This window comes from Panthera leo, chromosome D2 (genome assembly GCF_018350215.1).
Source record: "Panthera leo isolate Ple1 chromosome D2, P.leo_Ple1_pat1.1, whole genome shotgun sequence".
NCBI lineage: Eukaryota > Metazoa > Chordata > Mammalia > Carnivora > Felidae > Panthera > Panthera leo.
In genome coordinates this window covers 71,507,886-71,532,351 of record NC_056689.1, presented here as the reverse complement: position 1 = coordinate 71,532,351, position 24,466 = coordinate 71,507,886, and the positions used below count along the sequence as shown (strand labels likewise).

General features: G+C 34.3%; 1 protein-coding gene across 5 annotated transcripts in view; it reads right to left on the bottom strand.

Annotated features, from left to right (window-relative positions):
- The window catches only part of ATRNL1 (attractin like 1), a 777,769-nt gene that overhangs the window by 622,899 nt on the left and 130,404 nt on the right, over positions 1–24,466 (bottom strand). For all 5 annotated transcript variants that reach the window (XM_042908168.1, XM_042908169.1, XM_042908170.1 and 2 more), the window contains exons 11-13: positions 6,112–6,196; positions 4,580–4,788; positions 2,373–2,491 (exon numbers count right to left, since the gene is read on the bottom strand). In XM_042908168.1, coding sequence (XP_042764102.1) covers positions 2,373–2,491; positions 4,580–4,788; positions 6,112–6,196 — 413 coding nt within the window. The remainder of the gene's footprint in view (positions 1–2,372; positions 2,492–4,579; positions 4,789–6,111; positions 6,197–24,466) is intronic.

Below are 24,466 nucleotides of genomic sequence, written 5' to 3'. Positions count from 1 at the left end.
TCAGCTAATTGAAAAGAAAAACAATTACTTGAATCATCTGGTAAATAGAATAACCTATAAAAATGACAGAATGACTGAACAACTGAATAAAAGGAAGAATAACTATTTCATGCCAGTCTTCAGACTAACAATGGCATCGTTAGAGTCACCTTCCAAATAACTGCTCTTCATTACAAACAGTATATTCATCTGCTGACACTGGACCAATATAATAGATGAAATCACACACGGGGCCAATTTAATCAATGATGAAAGAAAGCTGACTGTTATTCTGAAACATGGCTGGTATTTTTTGGCCTAACGAACCAGATAAACAATCAGGATATTTGAGCTGTTAGTGCACAAAGTATGCAAGATGAAGTAAATACGACTAAATAATGAAATAGGGTATCAACGGACATCATTACACTAAAATCTCACAGACCTTTCTGTAACCATTAGCATTTGGTTTAGCTTAATCACCAGACCTCTTTATAAAACCGTCTAAAAGACGTTACATCAAAGTCTAAATTACAAGTGAGTGCCATCTGCTCACTTATACTATTACATCCAGTGCTTTCCTTATTAACATAGCATTATAAAAAATAAAATATAAACTAAAAGGTCACTCTATGAAAAGACTACTTGATAGCAATTTGCATAACACAATTTTTGAGATCGTGTATTTTCATTTAGCGTAAATGTCTAAACACAATGTCGAAACCCAGGGCTGTCCAACAAAGCTTGAAACACAATATGCTTGCAATTTTTATTTAATAACATTCTCCATTTTAGTCCCTTATTCCCATACTTTATTTTACTTAACTCCTATATCCACATTACTCACTAAAATAACCCCCATTAGATGAATATTAATACAAATATAAAAAATAATTCAAATTTTCAAAGCAGAGTCATACCATACTAACATTAAAACTCAAATAAAATTGAAGTATATCTGTTATCAAACCAACTTATATTCCTGGTAAGTATATACCAACACAATATGTATGAAAAAAAGGTTTCAGTCAGGTAAGTCAATAACTGAAAAGTTTCCTCCATTTTAATTTTTGAATGTTATTTTAGAATAGAATCATAAAGCAAATATTTTGAAATATGACTATATACTGAGGAAAATTTTTTGATGATACAATAAAAATTTCTCACTTAGTTTTCAAACTCCCTTTTCTTTACCTTTTACGTCTGCATGCTATCTTAAAAAACAGGTCAATACTTTTGGTGATTAATAAAAATTCAGAAAAAGAAGTATGTTATATTTAGTTGAAAATTTGTAAGCACATTATATAGTTATTTTAGCTGTAGCCCAGTAAGAGAATCTTTAGTCCTACCACACACAGTTTTTAATCCCTTAATCTTATACTTGTTAATACTTTTTAAAATTTTTCTTTCAATTTGTTGACGTCTTCTTCAAAACTTGGGACATTTTGATTCTACCCACTTAAAAGGTTAATTTCTGCTGCTTTTAATCCATTTTCATCTACCAAAAACGTTAATTTTATAATTTTTTCCAGTTGTCTACCAAAGTACGGTTTCTTAAACTCATCACTATTGACACTTGGAGCCAGATAATTGTTTTCGGTGGGAGAGTTCATGCATTACAGAATGTTAACAGCAACCCTTGACTCTATTAGATGCCACTTGTGACAACCAAAAATGTCTACACACGTTGCCAAATATCCCTTAAGGCACAAACTGCCTCTGGTTGAGGACCACTGACCTAAAGACAGATAAAAGGCAACTACCCTTGTCAACCTCAGGTTAAACTTAAACACAAAGCATGTAAACAAAACATCAGACCACACCACTCTTGTGCACGTGCATGTCTGACAAAAATCCTATGGAAATAATTTTTATACTCATATACTTATTTTTATACTTATTACCTATATGATCCTACGTCGATCAACACAGAAGACTACATTTAAAATTACAGTCTTTTTTTAATTTTTATTTATTTTGCAGGGGGAGGTGGGGCAGAGAGAGATGGAAACAAAGGATCTGAGGCGGGCTCCGTGCTGACAGCAGAGAGCCCAACACGGGGCTCAAACCCACAAACCATGATCATGACCTGAGCTGAAGTCGGACGCTTCACCGACTGAGCCACCCAGGTGCCCCTATAGTTTATTTTTAAAAGACATAGGAGGAAGTAAAAGTTCCTGAAATCAAAACAGAATCTGACAAATTTTAGCAAGAAACTAGAGTCGATTTACAACATAGCACAGCAGTGGTTCCTTACACACTTCCTAAGTGTGTTGATGTGCAAAGTGCTTTCGGTACCAAATGGTAGGCTAATGATTAGAAATTAGAAATGGTAAGAAATGATGAGAAAGCAGCCATGTTAGCTACATCACCATTTACCCCTAAATACTAACCACACTGCAGTTACTGTTTGCTGAAATACACTTCTTCTCGTCACACCACTGGCACCCGTTTGTATTGGCAGTGCAGCTGGCACAATCCGCGTATCTGTAACATCTGTCATCAGGAGCAGCTGCGACGCAAATGGGAGACGAACACATCAGGATGAGAAAGGAAATGTCACACTTCTCGATTCACACATTTTTAATGTTTAAGAATCACTAAGACTTTTTACAACATAAATATGGCCATCACCATCAAAATAACTTCTTCAACATGAAGGTAACTCTGTAGTTTAATTGTATTTACAAGTTTTGAGATACCTGCCACTCTCATTTTAATTATTCAATCCACCAAGATCCTACAGCCATTTAAAATTTATCCATTATGGAGGAGGAAAAAGACTTACAGGTATTTTACTAGAAAAAAGCATTACTAACATTTAAAAGAAACATTATAATAAATACACATTGTTTATCATTCTTCATAAAGATATTTAGAGACATCTGAGTTATCACAGACTAACAAAAATTTCTAATGTATTATAAAATACATAGCTAATTATAGCATGAAAAAATGCATAAAACCCCACCCATCTGAAGAAAACTGGACAATTTTTATTCAAATCATTTATTCATAAATATTTACTAGTAATGTTTTGCATTTTATTTATTTATTCAATAGTTTATAAAAAGTATTAAACTAAAACATTAGTCATCAAAATTCTAGAAAATCTTTGAGATCTGTGGTTGGCTTGGCAATATTAAAGAAGAAAAAAACTACCAAATACAGAATAAATTATTTCACTTTATTTCTTAGAAACACAGTATTTTAATTTTTTTTAATGTTTGTTCATTTTTTGAGACAGAGAGAGCGTAAGAGGAGGAGGGGCAGAGAGAGAGGGAGACACAGAATCTGAAGCAGGCTCCAGGCTCTGAGCTGTCAACACAGAGCCCAACACAGGGCTTGAACCCAGAAACTATGAGATCATGACCTGAGCTGAAGTCGATGCTTAACTGACTGAGCTACCTAGGCACCCCAATAACACAATATTTCTTAGAGTATACTTTATTTATTTTTTAATGTTTATTTATTTTTGAGAGAGAGAGAGAGAGAGAGAGAGACAGATCATGAGCAGGAAGGGTCAGAGAGAAATGGAGACACAGAATCTGAAGTAGGCTCCAAGCTCTGAGCTGTCAGCACAGAGCCAGACACGGGGCTCGAACTCACAACTGCGAGATCATGACCTGAGCCAAAGTCAAGAGCCAGATGCTTAACTGGTTGGAGCTACCCAGGCACCCCAGTTTTCAGCATTTTAAGGTACATGAACTCGACAAGAAGCATGGTGTGGAAGATGGGCACCTATGTAACTAACTCCAACACTAGCCTGAGAGCTGTGTTAAGGCAGCAATGTAAAGGAAGTCCAGGTGGGCAAAGGGAAGGGAAATGTTTATCCCACTGAAACAATTCATGAAGGAGGTTGACATTTTTTTTTAATATTTATTCATCTTTGAAAGACAGAGACAGAGCATGAGTGGGGGAGCGGCAGAGAGAGAAGGAGACACAGAATCCAAAGCAGGCTCCAGGCTCTGAGCTGTCGGCACAGAGCCCGACCTGGGGCTCGAGCTCACGAACTGTGAGATCATGACCTGAGCCAAAGTTGGACGTTTAACTGACTGAGCCAGCCAGGTGCCCCAGAAAGAGTATACTTTAAAACATTTTTTACTTATATAGTTAAATAGTACATACATATATATGACCAGGTTACTCATAAAATTTTATATGTGTAATAATACATATAGAATTAAAAAGAGAAATCTAAAAAGGGCTAATAAAAAAAATTAAATTATTAAGCATTGCTACATTCAAACATGAAAATTCTTAATTAAAGGACTATGAATTTTTAATTTCTAAAAGCTATAGATAATTTTTTTGGAAATAGAAATTATCTTTTTTTTGTTTGTTTTTATAATTTATTTTATTTTTTTAAATTTACATCCAAGTTAGCATATAGTGCAACAATGATTTCAGGAGTAGATTCCTTAATGCCCCTTACCCACTTAGCCCATCTGGTTGTTCTCTAATATTTAAGAGTCTCTTATGTTTCCAACCCCCTCTCCATTTTAAGTTATAAGTAATGCTTATAAGCAAAATGCATTACAACTTCTAGCCAAGTAAAGAAGCTTTATGCCAGAGGGGAGGGGAAAAAAAAAAACTTTACCTGTTTTAGGAGGGCATTTTGCTCTAAGGATATTATTAGTATTCCCAGATTCCCAAGATTCACAGTGATTTTTATTCCAAATACATTTTATTCCTGGACCAGCATTCTTACAAAGTTCTTCATCTCTGAAAGCCTTGCAGTTTGGAGGCTTGTAAACAAGGATATCATTAAGGAGTACACTAGAAAATCCTCCAAATATATACATGGACCTATTAAAAAAACAGAATATTAAAGAAACAATATTAAGAAAACTCTAATGAATTAGTTTCAAAAATAAATTTAAGTATACATTTTGCATTTCATCAAGGAAGCAATTTTTTTAGAAACAGAAAGTGCTATACATGGATAAGATACGCTTTAGAACTGCTATCTAGAATTATAATTTTTGAATACTGACAATGAATTTAGATATTAGGTACAGAGTCTTTCTTACAGTGTTTTACCATCCTCTTTTAAAATAGTAGGACCAAGAGTAAAACAATCAAAAAGATATTCAAAATTTTAATTTGGAAAGGAAAATCCAGACAATTATTAAATTAATTCAACTACCAGTGACAAAGAAGTTTGACATGCCTTCAAAAGAGCATAATTTTAACTTCAATTAATTTAATTTCAATATTATTAACATAATAAATAGAAAAAGATCAGAAAATACTTCAGTAGTATCTTTTATTACTTAGAAAGTAAAATAAAAGTCAATATAACACAATATTTCAACAAAGAAGGGTGGGGTGTTATGTGTAAACTCTGAATTTCATTTGTTACTATTCTGAAAGCTAACTGATACCAATTACAGAGTTTCATTGTGGTTAACTTCTACCTGCTTTTAGTATCATATTGAAGAAGTTTTACAAAATTAGAGTAAGGTGGTGATAAAATGAACTTACAAGAATGTCATTATGAATTACAAATTTTAAGCTAATGAATGAGCTGGCATAGTTTCCTGCCACATTACCAAATTTTGCTATAGAAATAGAAAAATAATACTAACCTAAAGGAAGAAAGTAACTTAATGCTCGTCCCATCCCAAATCTCAAGGGATATAAAGATAGTAAATCCCAGAGAGGTAAAGGGACTTGTCAAAAATCATGCATTTAATGACAGAACTAAAATGAGAATCTAATTCTTCTCCCTTTCCTTGTCAAAAGTCGTGCATTTAATGACAGAACTAAAATGAGAACCTAATTCTTCACCCTTTCCTTGCTCTCCTTGTTAGAAATATGGGGCTATCCTTTCTATCATTTTAGTTTGATCTTTTTAAAAGAAGTCATTCTTTGTCTGATCTCTACTAAATGGAAAGAAGGCAGGATGAATTTTTTAAAAGTATCTGAAGTTTTATCTCAGCACTCTTTCTTCGCTCCCCTTTCTCTTAAATATATTTGAACACAAAGGAATAAAGGATATGGTTAACAAACCAAAATGTATTCCATGGTAGACTAGGGATACCTAATGCCATTAAGTACAAATAATATTTCCTTTTAAATAGTAACAGAATATGAGGATAGTACGACTGATAAATATATGCCTTTTACCCATTAATGACAACTGCAGAGTGTCCAAATCTGTTGACATCTCTATGAAGATTTGGTTTCGGTAATATTTTCCATTCATCACAAGCTAGAAAAAAAGAGAATGGCAAAAAAAAAAAAATGAAATAAAACAATAAATTAAGACAAATACTATAAAATAATCATTGGTCAGATTAAAGACACAATAATTACAATTAGGAAGCCTTTCATTAATTTGCCATGACCTACAATTTAGTATCATAACTCAACTAACATCATTCCTTAAGTAAAAATAACTTCTACATAAAATTCCCACAAATAAATTTAAGTGTATGAGAACAGCAAAATTGAAAGGAAAGAATGAGGTTAACTTTACATTGGAGGATAATTCCAAAGACATATCTTCATTAAACAAACAGAGGTTCATATAGTAAATTACATGAATTGTCAATACTAAATAAACCTATTAGAAAGTTAAATTACTAAATCAAATTGTATATGCATGCTTATTACAAAATTAAATGAAATATATAATATTCAGTGAAATGCCTAAAAACAGAATCATCAAAAGAAAACATTTAAATCATTTCAACCATCTGATATTTCAAAATAATAGTGTTCATTTTGTGTAAAATAAAGTAACTTCTGTTGCAAAAAAGAATAGAAAAAAACCTAAATAATTCATGAGCTATATAAAAAATATGGGAAAATGGTTAAAGAAAACTGTGTATTATTTCAATATAACCTAGCCTCAAGCTAACATAGCTTTTGAGATGTTAAGTGATTCAGTTTTCAGTGACATTCTCGGGACAGTGTTTTAGATTTCATCTTCTTAGACATGACATATCTAAAGGCAGACATTGATATTTAATAAAAGTACATACATGTAAAAGCTTTTAAAAACAAATTTTATTTTTAGGTAGTATAGAAGCCTTTTTGGAACAAGAAAATAAAATACAGTTAGTTGTAAAAGTTAAAGTTGTAATAAATTGTTTTCCTATTTATGTAGTTATGTCTATAACACTAGGAATAAAAGAATAATTCGGTTTTATTTTAATGTTACTACTAATTAAGATCAAAGAAGTTAGAAAAAACAAAATCAAAGTTTAGAAAATGAAACTAGAAGACTAAGAGCAATAACATACATCTTGAATTTTATGTCCCAAAGTCTATTCCAAAGAACATAAATCCTCCCCACAAAAGAGGGTATTCTTTAGTTTGTATAATCTGTCTTTAGTTCACAAAATACATCTGCCTATTATATACTCTCAAAAGACAAAGTAGACATACAGAAGTCTAGCTATACCTAACACAGTGTTTTCCCAATATTATATCCACAGAAGCACTTTTCATGTAATACTTTTCACATTAATATTCCCAAGAGCCAATGCTCTCGATATCACATTTTGGGAAATACTATTAAAGAGGCCTATATATAGGATTAATAGTCTGCCAAGTTTGCATGTTCATTTAAGAAGAGTGCTTACATGTGTATAGTACTATAAAACTTCCAAAGTGCATTCATGTACATAATTTTAAAATTATCAGAATCCAGTGAAGTTGACTGAGCAAGTATTATAAGTTGGAAATGAAAAATTAGATCTAGGAAAAGTTAAGCAATTTGCTTAAGGCCCAGTTGATTACCTCTGATTTTCTATAAATTATGTCTATAAATACTTGATATTTAAAAGTGTACTTGTAGCAAATTCTGAAAGATTGTTCCCATTTGGAAAGAAACGGTGACCTGTAAAATGCACAGGCTTTGAGAAAAAAAGAGATGGAAATGTTAGAGACAGATAGATTTCAATAATTCCACCCAACCCCAACACTCGCGCACACACACACAGACACACATACACACAGCAAGTGATTTACAAATTGTATTATTTGTAGAATTCCAACAACAGAATTAGAAACCTAAATATGCTTCAAAGAAATGAAACAAAAAAGAGATCAAAGAGAAAGACTGCCAGATACTAGTTTGTAACAAAAATCTTCAAAGAAGAATCTTTAAGATCATTTGGAAGCATCTGGAGTCTAGAAAATAGTGACCCAACAATCTGAGCTTACCTATATCTAAAGGATAAGTAGAGGCGCCTATGTGGCTCAGTTGGTTAAGCATCTGACTTTGGCTCAGGTCATGATCTCGTGGTTGTGAGTTCAAGCCCCCTGTGGGGGCTTTGCACTGACACCTCAGAGCCTGGAGCCTGCTTCAGATTCTGTGTCTCCCTCTCTTTCTGCCTCTCCATCCCTCCCTCCTTCCTCCTCCTTCTTCTTCATTTTAACCATGCCATGGCATTCCATATTATGATTATACCAAAACACATTTGTCCTTTAAAGGTCATATAGACTTTTTCTTTTTCAGATTTTTTCCTACCACAAGTCATGTTGGTTTTGGCTCATTGTTACACAAGTTTTCTTTTGCACGTTTTGAGAGTTTCTCCAGGTAGACTTCTAAAAGGAAAATTACTAAGTTTAAACAAAGACACAAGTGCAATTTTACTAGGTTTTGCCAATTTACTCCCCAAAGTAGGTGCACTGACTCAAATTCACACCAGCAGTGCATGGTGGCTCTTCTTATCACATTTTTTTCCGTTATGTATCTCTCTCAGACTTTTAAATTTTTACCAATCAGATAATGGTTTCATTTCTTTTCTAGTTACTGGTGAGATGGAGCATCTTTTCTTTCACATTAGTAGGTCATTTGTTTTCACTCTTCTATAAAATCACTGTTCAAGCCTTTGCCCATTTTTCTATTTGAGTTTTGTTCTGGGCTTTTTAATAAATATTTTATTTTTAAATCACCTCTATACCCAGCATGGGGCTCGAGCTTATAACCCCAAGATCAAGAGATGCATGCTCTTCCAACTAAGCCAGCTCAGGTGCCCCAAGATTTTTGTTTTTTTAATAATTTTAACAATTCTTTATTAAATGTTCTAAATATAAATCCTTTGTTGATTATATGCACTAATATATACTCTCCTCTGGCTGTGATTCGCCTTTCCATGTAGTTTATGGAGTCTGATTTTACAAAAGTTTATATATAAACTAGGTCAAATTTACCATTTCTTCATGATTTATTCTTTTTATTCTTAACTCAAGATTTTACAGATAATCTCCAATTTTCTTCTAAAGGTTGGATGCACAGTTTGTCTTTTACCATTTTGATCTTCAATCCATTTGGAATTTATTTTCGAATATATTCCAGGGATCTAGTTTAATTTTTCCCACATATCATATTTCCCAGATCTTCCTATGTATTAACATATACCAATCTTCCCAGAACCATTATTTTAACATTTACGCCTGACCCACTAATTTGTGACTTACCTAGTTTCTGTACTGCTATGTTATGTTCTTATTTTGCTTGTTTTTAACCAAAGATATGAATATGCAAATGATAAAGGTCAAATAATCCCACAAGGTTTATCACAAAAACTCTCATGTTCATATCTTCCCAATGTCTACTCCTGAATCACAGAGGTAAGCACTTTGAATTCTAAATAAAAAACTAGACAATACGTTTTTATATTTATCTTCTTATTCTAAATGGCATACTTGGTTCTTAATTTCAGATAAACTGACTTTCTTCTTAGAAAGATGAAGATTTAACTCTTATGCAGACAAACACATACATACATCCCACTCCCTCCATCCTCCTCGCATACTTAACATTTTATTTAGACCAATATTCAGGATTTATTACATATTATTCACAGATGAGCCATGCAGCATATTATAATTACATTTTATTCTTAAACAACCTTTTATTTTCCCTGCAAATTATTTTTTTTGGCTTAGGTTTCTATATATCTGCTGCTAATTCATCCTCAACTCTTTCCTAGATGTGTATACGTTTTTGCAATATTTCCTAACACACCAAGCTACCTAGCAGTTTCATTTACTTTTTGAAGACATCCCTACTAAAACTCCATCTTTCTTCTCCAATTCAAACTTATCTACAGGGCTGCTGCATCATCCTAATGATTCTCTGCACATTTCCTCTCTATTAACTCTATTTCTTGAATTTGAATTTTTATCAATTGTTATGTTTGTTTAATCAAATTCATCAATAGGAGACATCATTCTATAGCTTCCAGAGAAAGTGTACATCGGAAATAAATTTTTGAGATGCTATAATTCTGAAAGTGATTTTATTCCACTGTAATACTTATTATTTGATTGTGCTTGGAACTCTAACTTGGAAAGCATTTTCAGATTTTGAAGGTATTATTCTCCTATCATCGGGCTTTTGGTTTTGCTTTTGTAAGACCCTATACCACTGAGTCCCACAACTTATTAGGACTATTTCTTTTCTCTGTATATAAGCTTTTAGGATCTTCTTTCAATCTCCACTTTTTATGATGGGTTTTGCTGTCAGTATGTTCTGGGGCTTCATGAAATCTTTCATTCTGAAAACTCATGGACTTGGAGCCTGGATATTTTTCTTGAATTATTCATTTGATAATTTCCTTCTCATCTAAAATTTTGTTTTTTATTTTTGCCACCCCCAATTAATCAGACAGCAAGTTTTCTGGAATAATCATTTAAATTTTTTATCTTTTATCCTATCTTACATCTGTCCTTTGTTCATAATACTTTTGGAACACTCTCCATTTTATCTTAAAATCTGTAAATTTGTTATACTAATTTTAATTTCAAAAGTCCATTTTTTGTTTTCTGAATGATCTATTTTTAAAAGTCACATTTTTACTTCATAAATGTAACATCTTCTGTCCATAAAGATTGAAGTTATAATATCCTTCCAGTATTGTATCAATTTCCTTTGATTTACTTTTTCTTATTTGTTTGATATTTTCATCAGATTTAACAGCATTTTGCAAATGTCTAAGTGATAACTCACTGCCCTTCCAAATTGAAGAGTGAAGCAAAACAAAACCGTTTGGAAATTTTGTGCTTGGCCAAGACATATTGTTGACTGCTGGAATACTTTTTGTTTGTTTATTGACATATAACTAATATACAACACTAAGTTTAAAGTGTACAACATAATGACTTGACATATGTCAAGTCTCTATATATATATAGAGAGAGAGATAGAGTGAAATGATTAAACAGTTAGTTTATTAAACATCTATCATCTCACATAGATACCAAAAAAAAGGTATTTTCTTTCCTTAAGAACTCTTAAGATTTACTCTCTTAACAACTTTCATATATGAAAAAGGACTTACATATATATATATATATATATATATATATATATATATACACATATATATGTTATATATATATCTGTAACATATATATATATGTTACAGATATATATATTACATATATATACATATATATGTAATATATATATGTTACAGATATATATATTACATATATATATAAGGACTTTGCACAAGTGGGACCATTTCAGTTGAATACCTCCAAAGGTCAGTTTTTGTACATGCTTTCTCTTGGCTTGACAGACTCTTTAAGGTAAATCCTCCAATTTCCTGCCCAGAAACTATAAACCTGGCTAACAGTATTCTGGGCCTAAGTAGAAGAAAGAAACTAGAGGTTTCATTCATAAGCATGTATATTTTCACTTAATCCCGCTGTTTGCAAAATAGTACTGACACCTTCAGCTATGGTCTGGTACTGGGATCAACATCCACAGAAAGTAATACCTTCTCTTTCAGCAGAGTAGAGGAGGAGCAGATACCCATCTGCACAAGTTGAGGAAGAGGATCTGGAGATTTAACAGCCAGTTGTATAGGTTTTTTGGGTTTGGGGGTCTTTTTTTATGTTTATTTATTTTTGAGAGAGAGACAGAGAGTGAGCAGGGGAGGGGCAGAGAGAGAGGGAGACACAGAATCCGAAGCAGGCTCCAGGCTCTGAGTTGTCAGCACAAGCCCAAGGAGGGATCGAACCCCCCAACCTCAAAAGCATTACGAGGCGAAGTAAGATGCTCAACCAGTTGAGCCACCCACCCAGGTACCCCGTATAGGTTTTTAATCAAACTTTCTGTTTCAGGCCCACAAGCATACCCCATTTTCAGAAACACTGAAAAGTAAAAAAAAAAAAAAAAAAAAAGACATACCATATGAGAGATAACTCCAACTCCAATCCCAAAGATATGGAAAGAGTACTGGGAGCTTGTCCAAGACTATGAAACAGTGCGATTTAACTGACCGGACCACATATCTACTGATCAAATCACATAAATGGGCAAGGTTCAAAACTCAAAAGCATGTGACTTCCAGTTTTATCCACTGAATTTCTTCTTATTAAGGTAATACTTGCTTGCATATTTAAAAAGTGAACATCTCAATTTACTAACCATGCTAAAGATTAGGGAGTTGTCTTCTGACTGTTCTCTAAACCATATTTTTTTCATAAGAGTGTATCTTGAAAAATAGAACCAAGAGTAAAAGATTAATTAACTTGGGTATTTCAATCTAAAGGAAGGAAGACGAAGAATTCATCAAATGCTCTTAACTAAGAATAGAAAAAATATGTAAAATTTGGGTTAATAGATTTAGATAAGACTGAGGAAAAAGGATCATCACTAGTTTAAGCAATCCAACTTAGATGTAATGAAGACCCAATAACACAACAAAAAATATATATAAATAATATAAATAATATATACATAAATATAAATAAATATATAATAATATAAATATATTAATAATATATATAATAAATATATTATATTCACTTATAATATATTTATTTATAATATAAATAATAAATATATTATAAATAAATATATATATATATAAATATATATAAATACGGATATAAAACTGAATAAGACTGAATTCCTGCCCTCAAAGAATAACAATAGGACATGATAAGTATTAACAGACATATATAAAGAGTGCCAAGGGAGCCCCCTCCAAAGAAAAGAAAAGCACATAGTTGCTTCTAATAGTTAAGTGTTTTTAAAAGTGACTATGATAACATTATATAAAATTCACTGAAGAATACATAAAACCTTTATAGTGTTTTTAAATGGGTAAAATTTCATACAATAAATGGTCATGACCTTTTACTTAATAAAAATAATATGCTAAATGCTTATCAACGCTATGTAATATTTAATTCTGAAAACAACTCTTAGGAGTAAATATTTTTGTCACCATGTCATAAAGAAACAGTCTGTAGATTTGGTAACTTCCTTAAAGTCATTAAATGGCAAAGTCAGTATTCAAAACCAGATCTTAATTACTGCATTATACTGCCTCACTACATCATCAAAATATCCTTTTTAATATAAACATTACTTTCATTAAAGTAAAATAAAACAATAGTTTTAAAGTACACAAGTCCCTGAAGAAGAGAACCAATACAGTACAGTATTAATATTTTAATTATACATGAGAATAATTAAATCAGACTAATAATAATGAAACATAATTCTACTTGGAGAAGTTTGTTGCCTTTTAGCATATATGGTAGTAAAAGGTGAAGGCTTTATTTATTACTATCTGCAAGACATCACTTTCAATTATAACAAAAGTTATATACATTGGTGTTATTTAACAAATCCAGTACTCTTCCTTCAGGCCCATTGTAAAATTAAAGTCCCACACTTCTAGAAGTTGGATGTGATAATATGACTTGCCTTAGCCAACAAAATGCAAGTTAAAGTGACACTTTTATTTCTGGATAGAACCACTGAATTACGAATGAAAGACAAATCAGTTTCATCCTGGATCCCTAAGTGATGACAATAAGCTAGTCTCTCCTGCCAACCAACACTAGCCACATATCATGAGTGAAAAATTAACTTTCATTGGTCTTAATCTTCTGAAAGTTACAGATCTATGGCGGGCATGGATATGAGATACCTAGATCATTCAAGGAAGGAACTCTTATCTGTGTTGCTGGGACTGCTGTCAGTGAACAGTCATCAGCTGCAAGCTACTTCAGCAATTGCCTTAGCTACCTTTGGGCCACGTCACTCAAGATCTCATCAATTCAAGGATGACCCACATGCAATTGATGATCAACGTGGGTCTTTAAAAGGTCCTGTCACTTTATCCCAACATACAACAACTACGACCAACAATTTTACTTCCAGAGATCCTTGTGTGGTTGACTAAGGTTATCTGTCTAGCATCAAAACTCAACTTTACCCTTTGTCAAATCCTGCCTTCTCCCCCTACCTCTTCCAAGGCATTGATCTTAAGGGTTCTCTCAATGAACATCATGAATACTAAACTCTATCTCAGAGTCTGCTTCCCAAAGAACCCAAACTATGATAGTTGGTACCTGGAGTGATGTAAGAAAAGCAGAAAATAAAATGGAGTTTATGAGCTAAATCACATACTACCAGGCTACCAATGAAAAACCCATCACCGGTGATAGGTGTAACACAAAAAGCCGTTGGCACAAGATGGCCATACCATAATTTACCATGCCAGTGGTAAATAAGGAAGGTATGCCAAAGAAAAGAATACTCTAGCAAGTGTGAAGTATTAGATGTTTGAAAACAGTTAACTACTAATACACTAAAATTGCATGTCTACTGTGTAGCCCTGCTGAGCTCTAGAAAGAGATCACAAAAGGCTGGGAAGGCCAGAGGGCCTCCTTAGTACTATAAACCATTTATAGAGGCTGCCAAATATAGAAGGTCTGCAAATTAAAGAAGGTTTAATTTCAAAGTCAAGGCCCTGCGAGGAAAAGAATAAGGCCCTGATTCATGGGATGGGGACATCTGAATTGACACTCCTGAGAATCTACCCAGATTTTAATTTCCTGAATCATCTGAGACTTCAAATGTGGTCCACTCTACCCTACGTTCATAGATAGTACTCAGCCTTGCTTGAACACAATGCAGGCTTCTCTCCAGCAAGACGTGTGCTCCAGCTCAGAATCTGTTCACACCTTCCCTATTGGTCACTGAGCCAATAATCTTGGCTTAGCATAATTCAGCCAAATACATACTGCAACTGCTATGGAAAGAAAGGGACTATGCCCCAAAGTATCTGTAAGACCTAGACAGCAAATATTGGCCGAAGTTGGGGAAATACACATACTACTAGGTAATAAGTGGAGATCGATCAAAGAGGCCAGAACCTTATATTGGATTAGGGAGAGTTTACTGATTTAAAAGCACTCTCCCAAGATGCAGGGTTTATGACTTAACAAGGACCCTAGGAGATGGTGTGAGCTTACCATTAAAATAACCCTTGAAAGGCAACCTACAGAATTATTATATATCTGACCATATATCTTATCATATATCTGATAAGGTGTTAACATACAAAAATATACAAAGAATTCATAGAATTCAGTAGCAAAAAGAAACCTGATTTAAAAAATGGACAGAGGAACTCAACAGATATTTTTCCAAAGAAGACATTCAAATGGCCAACAAGTACATGAAAAGGTGCCCAATATCACTGATTATCAGGGAAAAGCAAATCAGAACCGCAATAAGCTATCATGCATGTCACGCATGTTAGAATGGCTGTCACCAAAAGGACTAAAGATATCACATGTTGATAAGAACATGAAGAAAAGGAGACCCTGTGCATTGTTGGTGGGGATGTTAATTTGTACTGTCACTGTTCCTCAAACAGGAAGTTCCTCAAAATATTAAAAATAAAACTACCATATGATCCAGGAATCCACTTATGAGTATATCCAAAGAAAAAACAGGATCTCAAAGAGATATCTGCACTCCCATGTTCACTGCAGCATTATTCACAGTAGCCAAGTATGGAAACAATAAAAGTGTTCATGAATAGATAAAGAAGATGTGGCATATCTATACATTTATGTATGTGTGTGTATATATGTGTGTGTCTGTGTGTGTATATATATATATATGTGTGTGTATATATATATATATATATATATATATATATATATATATATTTGCATATGTGTGTATACACATACAAAATGTGTATTCTATACAAAATGGAATACTATTCTGCCATAAGAAAGAAATTCTGCCCTGAAATTGTGCTAAATGAAATAAGTCAGATAGAGAAAGACAAATACTACATGGTATTTTTCCTTACATGTGGAATCTAAAAAAAAAAAAAAAAAGTCAAGCTCATGAAAACAGAGTTAAAAAGTGTCTGCCAGGGACTGGGGGATAGGAGAAATGAGGAGAGGTTGGTAATAGGATATAAACTTTCAGTTATAAAATGAACCAAGTATGAGGATTTGATGTATAACATGGTTACTATAGTTGATAGCACAGTATTATATAACTGAAATTTGCTGAAAGAATAAAACTTACTCTAGAAAGTATGCCAAATTAAAAAAATAAAAAGAAAAGAAAAAATCTGTGAGCTTCTGGATGCACTAATTAAACTACATAGGAGGATTGGCATTGACGAGGGCACCTGTTGGGATAAGCACTGAGTGCTGTATGGAAACCAATTTGACAATAAATTACATATAAAAATAAATATATAAATATGATATAAATATAAATTCAGAGTTTGGGGAAAAAACAAGAACTCATTTTTAAAAAATAAACAAAATTGGGGCGCCTGGGTGGCTCGGTCGGTTAAGCGTCCGACTTCGGCTCAGGTCATGATCGCACGGTCCATGAGTTCGAGCCCCGCGTCAGGCTCTGTGCTGACAGCTCAGAGCCTGGAGCCTGTTTCGGATTCTGTGTCTCCCTCTCTCTCTGCCCCTCCCCTGTTCATGCTCTGTCTCTCTCTGTCTCAAAAATAAATAAACGTTAAAATTTAATTAATAAATAAATAAATAAATAAAAATAAAAAATAAACAAAATGTGAAATTAAAAAAAAAAACTACATAGGAGGAATCCTTTCAAATGTATATGTATACCAAATCATTACAGTGTACATGTTGTATATCTTACAATTTTATTTGCCAATTATATCTCAAAAAAGCTAAAAAAGAAAAAGAAGATTCCTAGAAACATGAAAAAATACAGCCCTTGCTAAGTAAAATCAAAATGCTAGAACTGCCATAGAAATGAGTAAAGGCAAGGGACAAAAAGTCCATAAACGTGGGCATTCTTAGTCCATATACTAAGTCATGCCAGAAAATCTACGAAGTCATTATATTTATGGAAAGAGACAGCAGGTATGCCATTTGCCAAAGCCATGAGGAATGGAATGGAGAAAGGGACACTAGAATCAGTAAGAATGTGCTGGCTCTCCTCCACAGGCCAAAGCTGATGGTAGGAGAAACCACAACAGAAATGAACTCACTGATGGAGACAATAGGACAATAGAGCCCAACCGGTGACACTTAACCATCAAAATCCAATCCCCATAGAGGGCAATATTTGTAGTAAGCAGCAAAGTTGGGAGTGTCGGTCAAGACTAACTTATTGAAAATTATGAAGATATTTAATACAATGCAGCATCCCTAGAAGCAAAATAGGCAGCCAGACAGTAGGACAGTAGGACACTACTACCTAACTTATATCAACAGAAGAAATCAAGAATGGATGATCAGGAGGCTGATGGTAGATGCTGCAATAAAATGTCACAACTTATTGCTAAGTTTCTGGAGTTGAGCTATTTTTGAAGTCCAGATTTGATATATTTAAAATCCTGGTACCTAAAAGGAACAACCCTATGATACTACAGCAAGTGTTCATGGTAATAATTCCCCTATTTCTTCATCAAAGGCACCCATGGTCATTTCTTTGAGTAAACTTAACCTAGGGGAAAAGGCAACACAAACATTTCAAGTACTTTTGGACACAGGTCTGAGTTAGCACTGACACCCATAGATATAAAGTGTCATCAGGGCCTCTCTTTATAGTAGGGATATATGGCAAGGAGATAATTAATGATATCCTGGCCAAGGTCCTGTTCAAAATGAGTCACTACATCTGCAGGCCTGTGCAGTGGTCATGCCCTGCATGTTTCTGGCAAATGGCACAACACTGACATTGGGTCCTTGATTATCACAGTGGAAAAGATCAAGTGGAAACTTCTGAAACAACTACCCCCTGGATAATATATCTTAAACTAATGTTACATTCCAGGGAGTGTGGGTGGCAGGAATTAGTATTACCCTCAAGAATCTAAAGAATGCAGGGATAATGGACCCCATCAAATCTCCATTCAAATCACCAGTCTAGGCTCCACAAACTAAACAAAGCCTGGAAGATGACAAGAGCCTACTAGTAACTAGTAGCCCAAATTGCAGGCACTATGCAAAATGCGTCTCTTTGCAAAATGGCCATTTTTAGCAAATGTGTTCTTTGCTAACACTATCAAAAAAAGGATTAAAAACAGTTTGCCTTTATATGGAATAGAAAATAGTATACATTCACAATTTTGCCTCGGGATCAGTCTCCCTCCTTTTGTCATAACACGGTCAGAATACATTTGGTCCTACTGGACATCTTTCAGAACGTTACATTGTTCCACTACCTTAATGACATCATTCTAACTGTGCCAGATGAGTAGGAATGACTAAGACAATGGAGGCCTTGTTAAGACATATACGCTTCAAGGGGTGGGAGATAAAATCTATAAAGATTCAGATTTCATATTAGTAAAATATTTAGGGATCCAGTGGTCAAGAACATGCTAAGACAGCTCATCTGAACTGAAAGACCAATTACTACATCTTGCAACTCCCGAGAAAGGCAGAAAACAAACCATCTGGTAGGTCTCTTTGGATTCTGAAGGTAGCGTATTTCAGTCCTGGAAATACTACTCCAACCCACATACTGAAGAACATGAAAGGCTGCCAGCTGTGAGTACATGCTAGGGTAGGGAACAGCTCTGCTATAGGTTCACCTACACAGGTACACAGCCCTGAAGTTAAGGTTGCATGACCCAATACAATTATGGCTATTGGTGGTGGCACTGTTGGAAAAAGTAGCACATGAAAATACAGAAAGTTCCAGTGAACAAATCCCAATGCAGACCCCATACACATGTCAAAGGCCATGCCATCCATGGTAGAAAAGTTTATACTCTTATTTCTGCCACATTATTTGGTCTTGGTAGAGATGGAGTCGGTGACATGGGTTATCAAGTGACCATGTGTTCAGAGTTTCATATCATGAGCTGGCTCTTTTACCAAGAATAGTAAGAACATAAAAATGGAAGTGGCACCCAAGAGCAAGCATGAGCAAAATCACGATGCACAAACAATGTGCATGAACCGGTAGCTCAGACCCCATTTTACCTACAAGTGTTATACCAACACCTGTTATCTTACAACCGTGGTCATATGAAGAATCCTCTATGCCCAGATACCAAGAGGAGAAAAATGTAAATATTTCAGCCTGATATGTGAGCACAAGTCAAAAGTAGACATCACATAGACAGCCTCACTTCGGAGTGGCCTCGAAAAACAGTGAAAAAGGAAAAAACCTCCCAAGTGGGCAGGCCTTTGAGGCAGTGTGTTCATCCACACCGTATCCAAAGAGAAATGGCCCAAAAGCAGTAAACAGTGGCCTAGCTGACAGGTCAGCAGCCCAGAAAAAAATATCGAAAGATCAGAAAGAAGGAGGGTCTGGAGTGAACATGAGCATGGATATATTTGAATGAGCACAAAATGTAAAGAACTCTGTGACATAAATTAAAGGCATCAGAGAGCATCTAACATGGAAGAGACAATAAACAATAGACAAACAACTAATACAGCTAACATCAGTTAGTCTCCGTTACAGAACACCTCAGTGCTAGCATACTAGCATGAATACACTAGCCATGGTAGAGAGATGGAGGTCATGGAGAAAGGCAATTGCCTGGGCTCCTCTAAACAAAGCTGATCTTGCAGACGTTACTGGCAAATATCCATCCTGACAGCAAGATATCAACTCTGGGCTCTAGATAAAACCATTCCCCAAGAACACCAACTACATATATACTTAGCGACAAGTTGACTACATTGGGACCCTTCCACCCTAGTTGAACCAACAATTCATTATGACAAGAAGAGATAAATATTCTGAGTATCAGTTTGCTTTCCCAACCACATGGTCTTAACCTGAAAATTATGAAGTGTTTGATCAAGCAGCATGGGATGCTATGTTATCAGGAGACACACTACAGCAAACAAAGTACAGGAATGAGGTCATAACCATGTGATACATGGTCATACAACACAATGTGATGGGTTTTTGGATAGGCACAATTGAAGCACCAGGATGCAGGATAAACCTTGGAATTAAGCAACTTTAAATGGTCCTCTGTCCCCAGTAGGAAGAATACACAGGTCCAGGAACCCAAAGAGTGAAAGCCACTCCTAGTGGCCTCACTTTCACTGATACAGTTGAGTAGCTTGTGCTTCTTATTCTGGAAATCTGGACTCTGCAGGATTAGAGATTTTATTCCCCAAAGGAGAAATACTCTGGCAGGGGCCACAGCAATATCCCATTGAACTACAAGCTATAGTGCCACTTTGGTATTTCAGGGTCCTTGTGTCAAGGGACCAGAAAGCAGGCAGAAAAGGAGTCATCATATTGGTAAGGATAATTGGCTTTGATTGTCAAAGGGAAGTAGGACCGAGGTTACAAAATGAGGGCAGGGGAATAGGTTTCATACACAGGTGATCCACTTAGGTGCTTTGTGGTATCCTCTCACCAAGGGTGATGGTAAATGGGTAAGTTCAATACCCACAGTAGAAGATATATGATGATCAAGGGCTCAAAGACCCAAGGGTAAGGGTCCGGGACAAGACACAGAGATCAGAAGAGATTCCAACTGAGGATAAGGGATATTTAGAAAGAATACTGGAGGGGGACATGACAAATATCAATTGTAGCCCTGAGACCAGCTGCAGAAGCCAAAGCAATAATCTAAGTCTCCCTATTAAGAATTGGTCACTGAAATGGTAGAGGAGCTCAAGGAATGAAATATATATTGGCAAATATATCTGAAAGTAAACTGAGTAGCTCAAAGAATGAACTGTGATGAAAAGTCCTAACAAAGGACAACTCTGATGGACATTTCAACTCCAGAGTTCCCCTGGGATTGGATGTGGCCTTCGCTTAAAGTCTGCTTGACTTTTCCTTCTGTCTAATCCTGCTTCAGCCTCCTCCTTTTCATAGCTGTTCATCCCAATGACCTAATAAGCACCCTGAACACTAAACTCAGTCTCTGAATGTGCTTTCCAGAGAACCCAAACTGGCAGGACTGTTTATTGCCACAGTATAACCTAACCTATACTGACTGATACAATACAATAAATGTGAAGTTTCCTCTGCCGTTTCTTAAAATTGCTGGCAAGTCATTTTAATTCATAAAACCATGTAGGAATAACCGGATTTAACTTTCAAGCTTATGAAAAGCTTGTTGAGGTAAGCAACTTTCGCACTTATAGACATTTTCATGTTTGCTGATGTTTGCCCAACACGCCAGGACTTGTCAAGAGAATGAGAAAAGAAACAGATAGAAGCAGTTGTTACAAACAGACTCTCTACTTATCCCTTCCAGCTTCCTCAATAACTACAAAACAGAATGTTCAGCTGTATGAATTCTGTTGCTGATTTTTCACATTCTTGATCAGGATTCACAATAAAACACACATTGGTTTTCTTGTAGGATGTAGAAGTTCTCAAATGCCTTAAAGCTCAATGTTTAATTAATATAATTTGTTTACATGTACTCTATTCCCATTCTTACACTGTAAAGTCTGTTATATTATTAATCTGACTACAATCTATAACTGTTATGTCTTACCAAGACAGTGTATTTCCAGAGCACTCAGGTCATTATCACTTTATAAACAGTTCAAGTCTACACAAATGAAAGCAAAACCCACATGGCTACTGACATCATGAAAACTGACAGAAATACTATTCCATGCCAACAGAGAAGCCATACAGGACTAACAACCAAAGTAAAATATACTCTCTAGAATATAGATATAAAAAAACTTATACTGCAAGGTACTAAATATTTATTTACAAACTATACGCTCAATACACAGAAGATCAAGAAATTAGAGTTATCAGTCTCTCAAACCCGCATTTCAGCAGTCAGAACACTGTACTACTGGAATTATCTACCTATGAGAGGCCACATACTTACGTTAAGAACTTATGCTGAAATTCAGAGACTGGTTTATTTTATCAATGATGCATAATATATTACAGGTGGAAAATGAATATTCATTAGCTAATTTTCCTATATATATTCATGCTTTTCATGAAAATATGTATCTGTAATACTTTAAGAACACATCTTAAAGATTCTTTTAATAATCCACTTGAAATGCCAGTTGAAAAGTCAGTATTCATATTATTAAAAAGAACACACAGATTGTGTATACAAGACTCAAAACTAGATGGATACGGGGTAAAACTTCTATTAATGGTTTGTATACTTTTATAATAGAAAATATTGTAGAAAAATTATAATAGGAAATTTTGCCAAAATGTTTTCCCACCTGCCCCTTAAACGATGGTGCTTCACTGGGTTTTTCCCCCATAGGTCAAAACTCCTCTTAATGTTGTAAAAGGTGCACACTTTTCCTAGGTTATCTAATTCATACCCACAGTTTCACTCAGGATTTCGTCCCCTGACATTCACTCAATAACCATGTATTTAGTTTCTTATTCTCTGTCAGGAAAAGTGCGTATCACTATTTGACTCTCAATCTTAATTGAAATGATTTTATGGTTTTAATATACATTGATATTTCCTGTTGACTTCCATAAATAGTCTTGATGTAATAAATGATATTTATAGATTCCTTGATAATGAATCATACATGAATTCCTAGAATACTATTTGGTCATAATTTAATATACTTTTGAAACACTGTTGAGTTCTATTTGCTAACAATTTCTTTTAAATTTTGATTCTATATTCATGACTGCTTTCCCCTGCCTTTCTTCCCCTGGGATTTTGTTAAGGCATTTGAAAACTTCTGTTCAACTTTATATTTATTACAAGAATCTTTATTCGGCAATTTTTGCATTTAAAACAATCTCTCAGAATGCTAGTAGATCTGGTAAGAGAAATGGAGATTTATTGTTCATTATTCCTTTCTTTCTCCTTGATTTTCTATCCAGAGGTCGTTACTTTCTGATTAATTTGTTGGAGAGGGGAGGCACAATAAAATTCAAATAGACTTTACAATTCTGATTAGCTCTAAATCTCCTAATAAAACTAATTTTGAGTGTCTTGCTACATTAACAAATATTATATGTCTTTTTCCCAATTAAAGATCATTCAAATTTTTTTCTTGTTAAATCAGGGAAAAAGTCAGTATCAAATTATAGGGTAGATTCAAAAGAAATCTGAACTTAGGCTTGGGTTCAAATTCTGAATATACAATCTTATGACCTATGTGAGTTTGGGTTTAAACATGCTAAATTAGTTTCTTCTCTATCAATGAACACAGTAATATATACTACACAGATGTTATTAGGTGTTATCAGCATTATATTATAAAGCATTTGTTAAGTGCCAAGTACCATAGGAAACATTTGACAAATATTCTCCCTTTTCTCAAAATGAAGTCACTTCTTCCTTTACTTACTGGACTCTTTCTTAAAAAGAAGAAGCTACTATTTCCTCTATGTAATAGTAAATTATAGAAAGAAAAAGAACCCCTTGAGCAAAAAATACAGTAAAGTTAAATACAGTAGTTGGCTAAATTCAGTGAAAAAAATGTGTGAATAATTCTAAGAGGTTTTCTGATGGACAAAGAGATTCTTTCAGGTGGCCAGGCAAAGCATGCTGCTTTCACCAAGAAGAACCCTAAGAACTTAACAAACGCCATAGAGAGATGTTGATTAGCAAAGATATGAATAAAATAACTTCCAGAAAATGAAAATAGCTTTAAACATAAAGATCAAGCAAGTTGGAATTTTTATCGTTTTGCTGAAGTGTTCAAAAAATTAAATAATTATAGGGGCGCCTGGGTGGCTCAGTTGGTTAAGCGTCCAACTTCAGCTCAGGTCATGATCTCACGGTTGGTGAGTTCAAGCCCTATGTCGGGCTCTGTGCTGACAGCTCAGAGCCTGGAGCCTGCTTCAGATTCTGTGTCTCCCTCTCTCTCTGCTCCTACCCCACTCACGCTCTGTCTCTCAAAGATGAATAAATGTTTAAAAAAATTTTTTAATAGATGTTTTAATTTAAGTATGATTTTTAATGAAATTATAGGTCTTATAAAATTATACCCATTGTACACTCACATACACACGCACACACACTCTACAGGGGTGTACAAAAATATGCATGCTATGCTGTGTAAACCAGTCAAGTGATTTTTAAGCATACAGTGAATTATAACTTTAGTGTGCTTTAACTATGTGGTTAACGATATACATTTTCACACATTACCAATTAAAATATTACTTCTGCAAATATGAAATTACTTTTCAGTTTTGTTTACTGAGTTTGTTTTTAAATAATTATGTACAAAGAAATTAACATCATAAGTGAAACTGCCACGCTCAAAAAAATTATTTTTAAAACTCTTATTATTGGAGCACCTG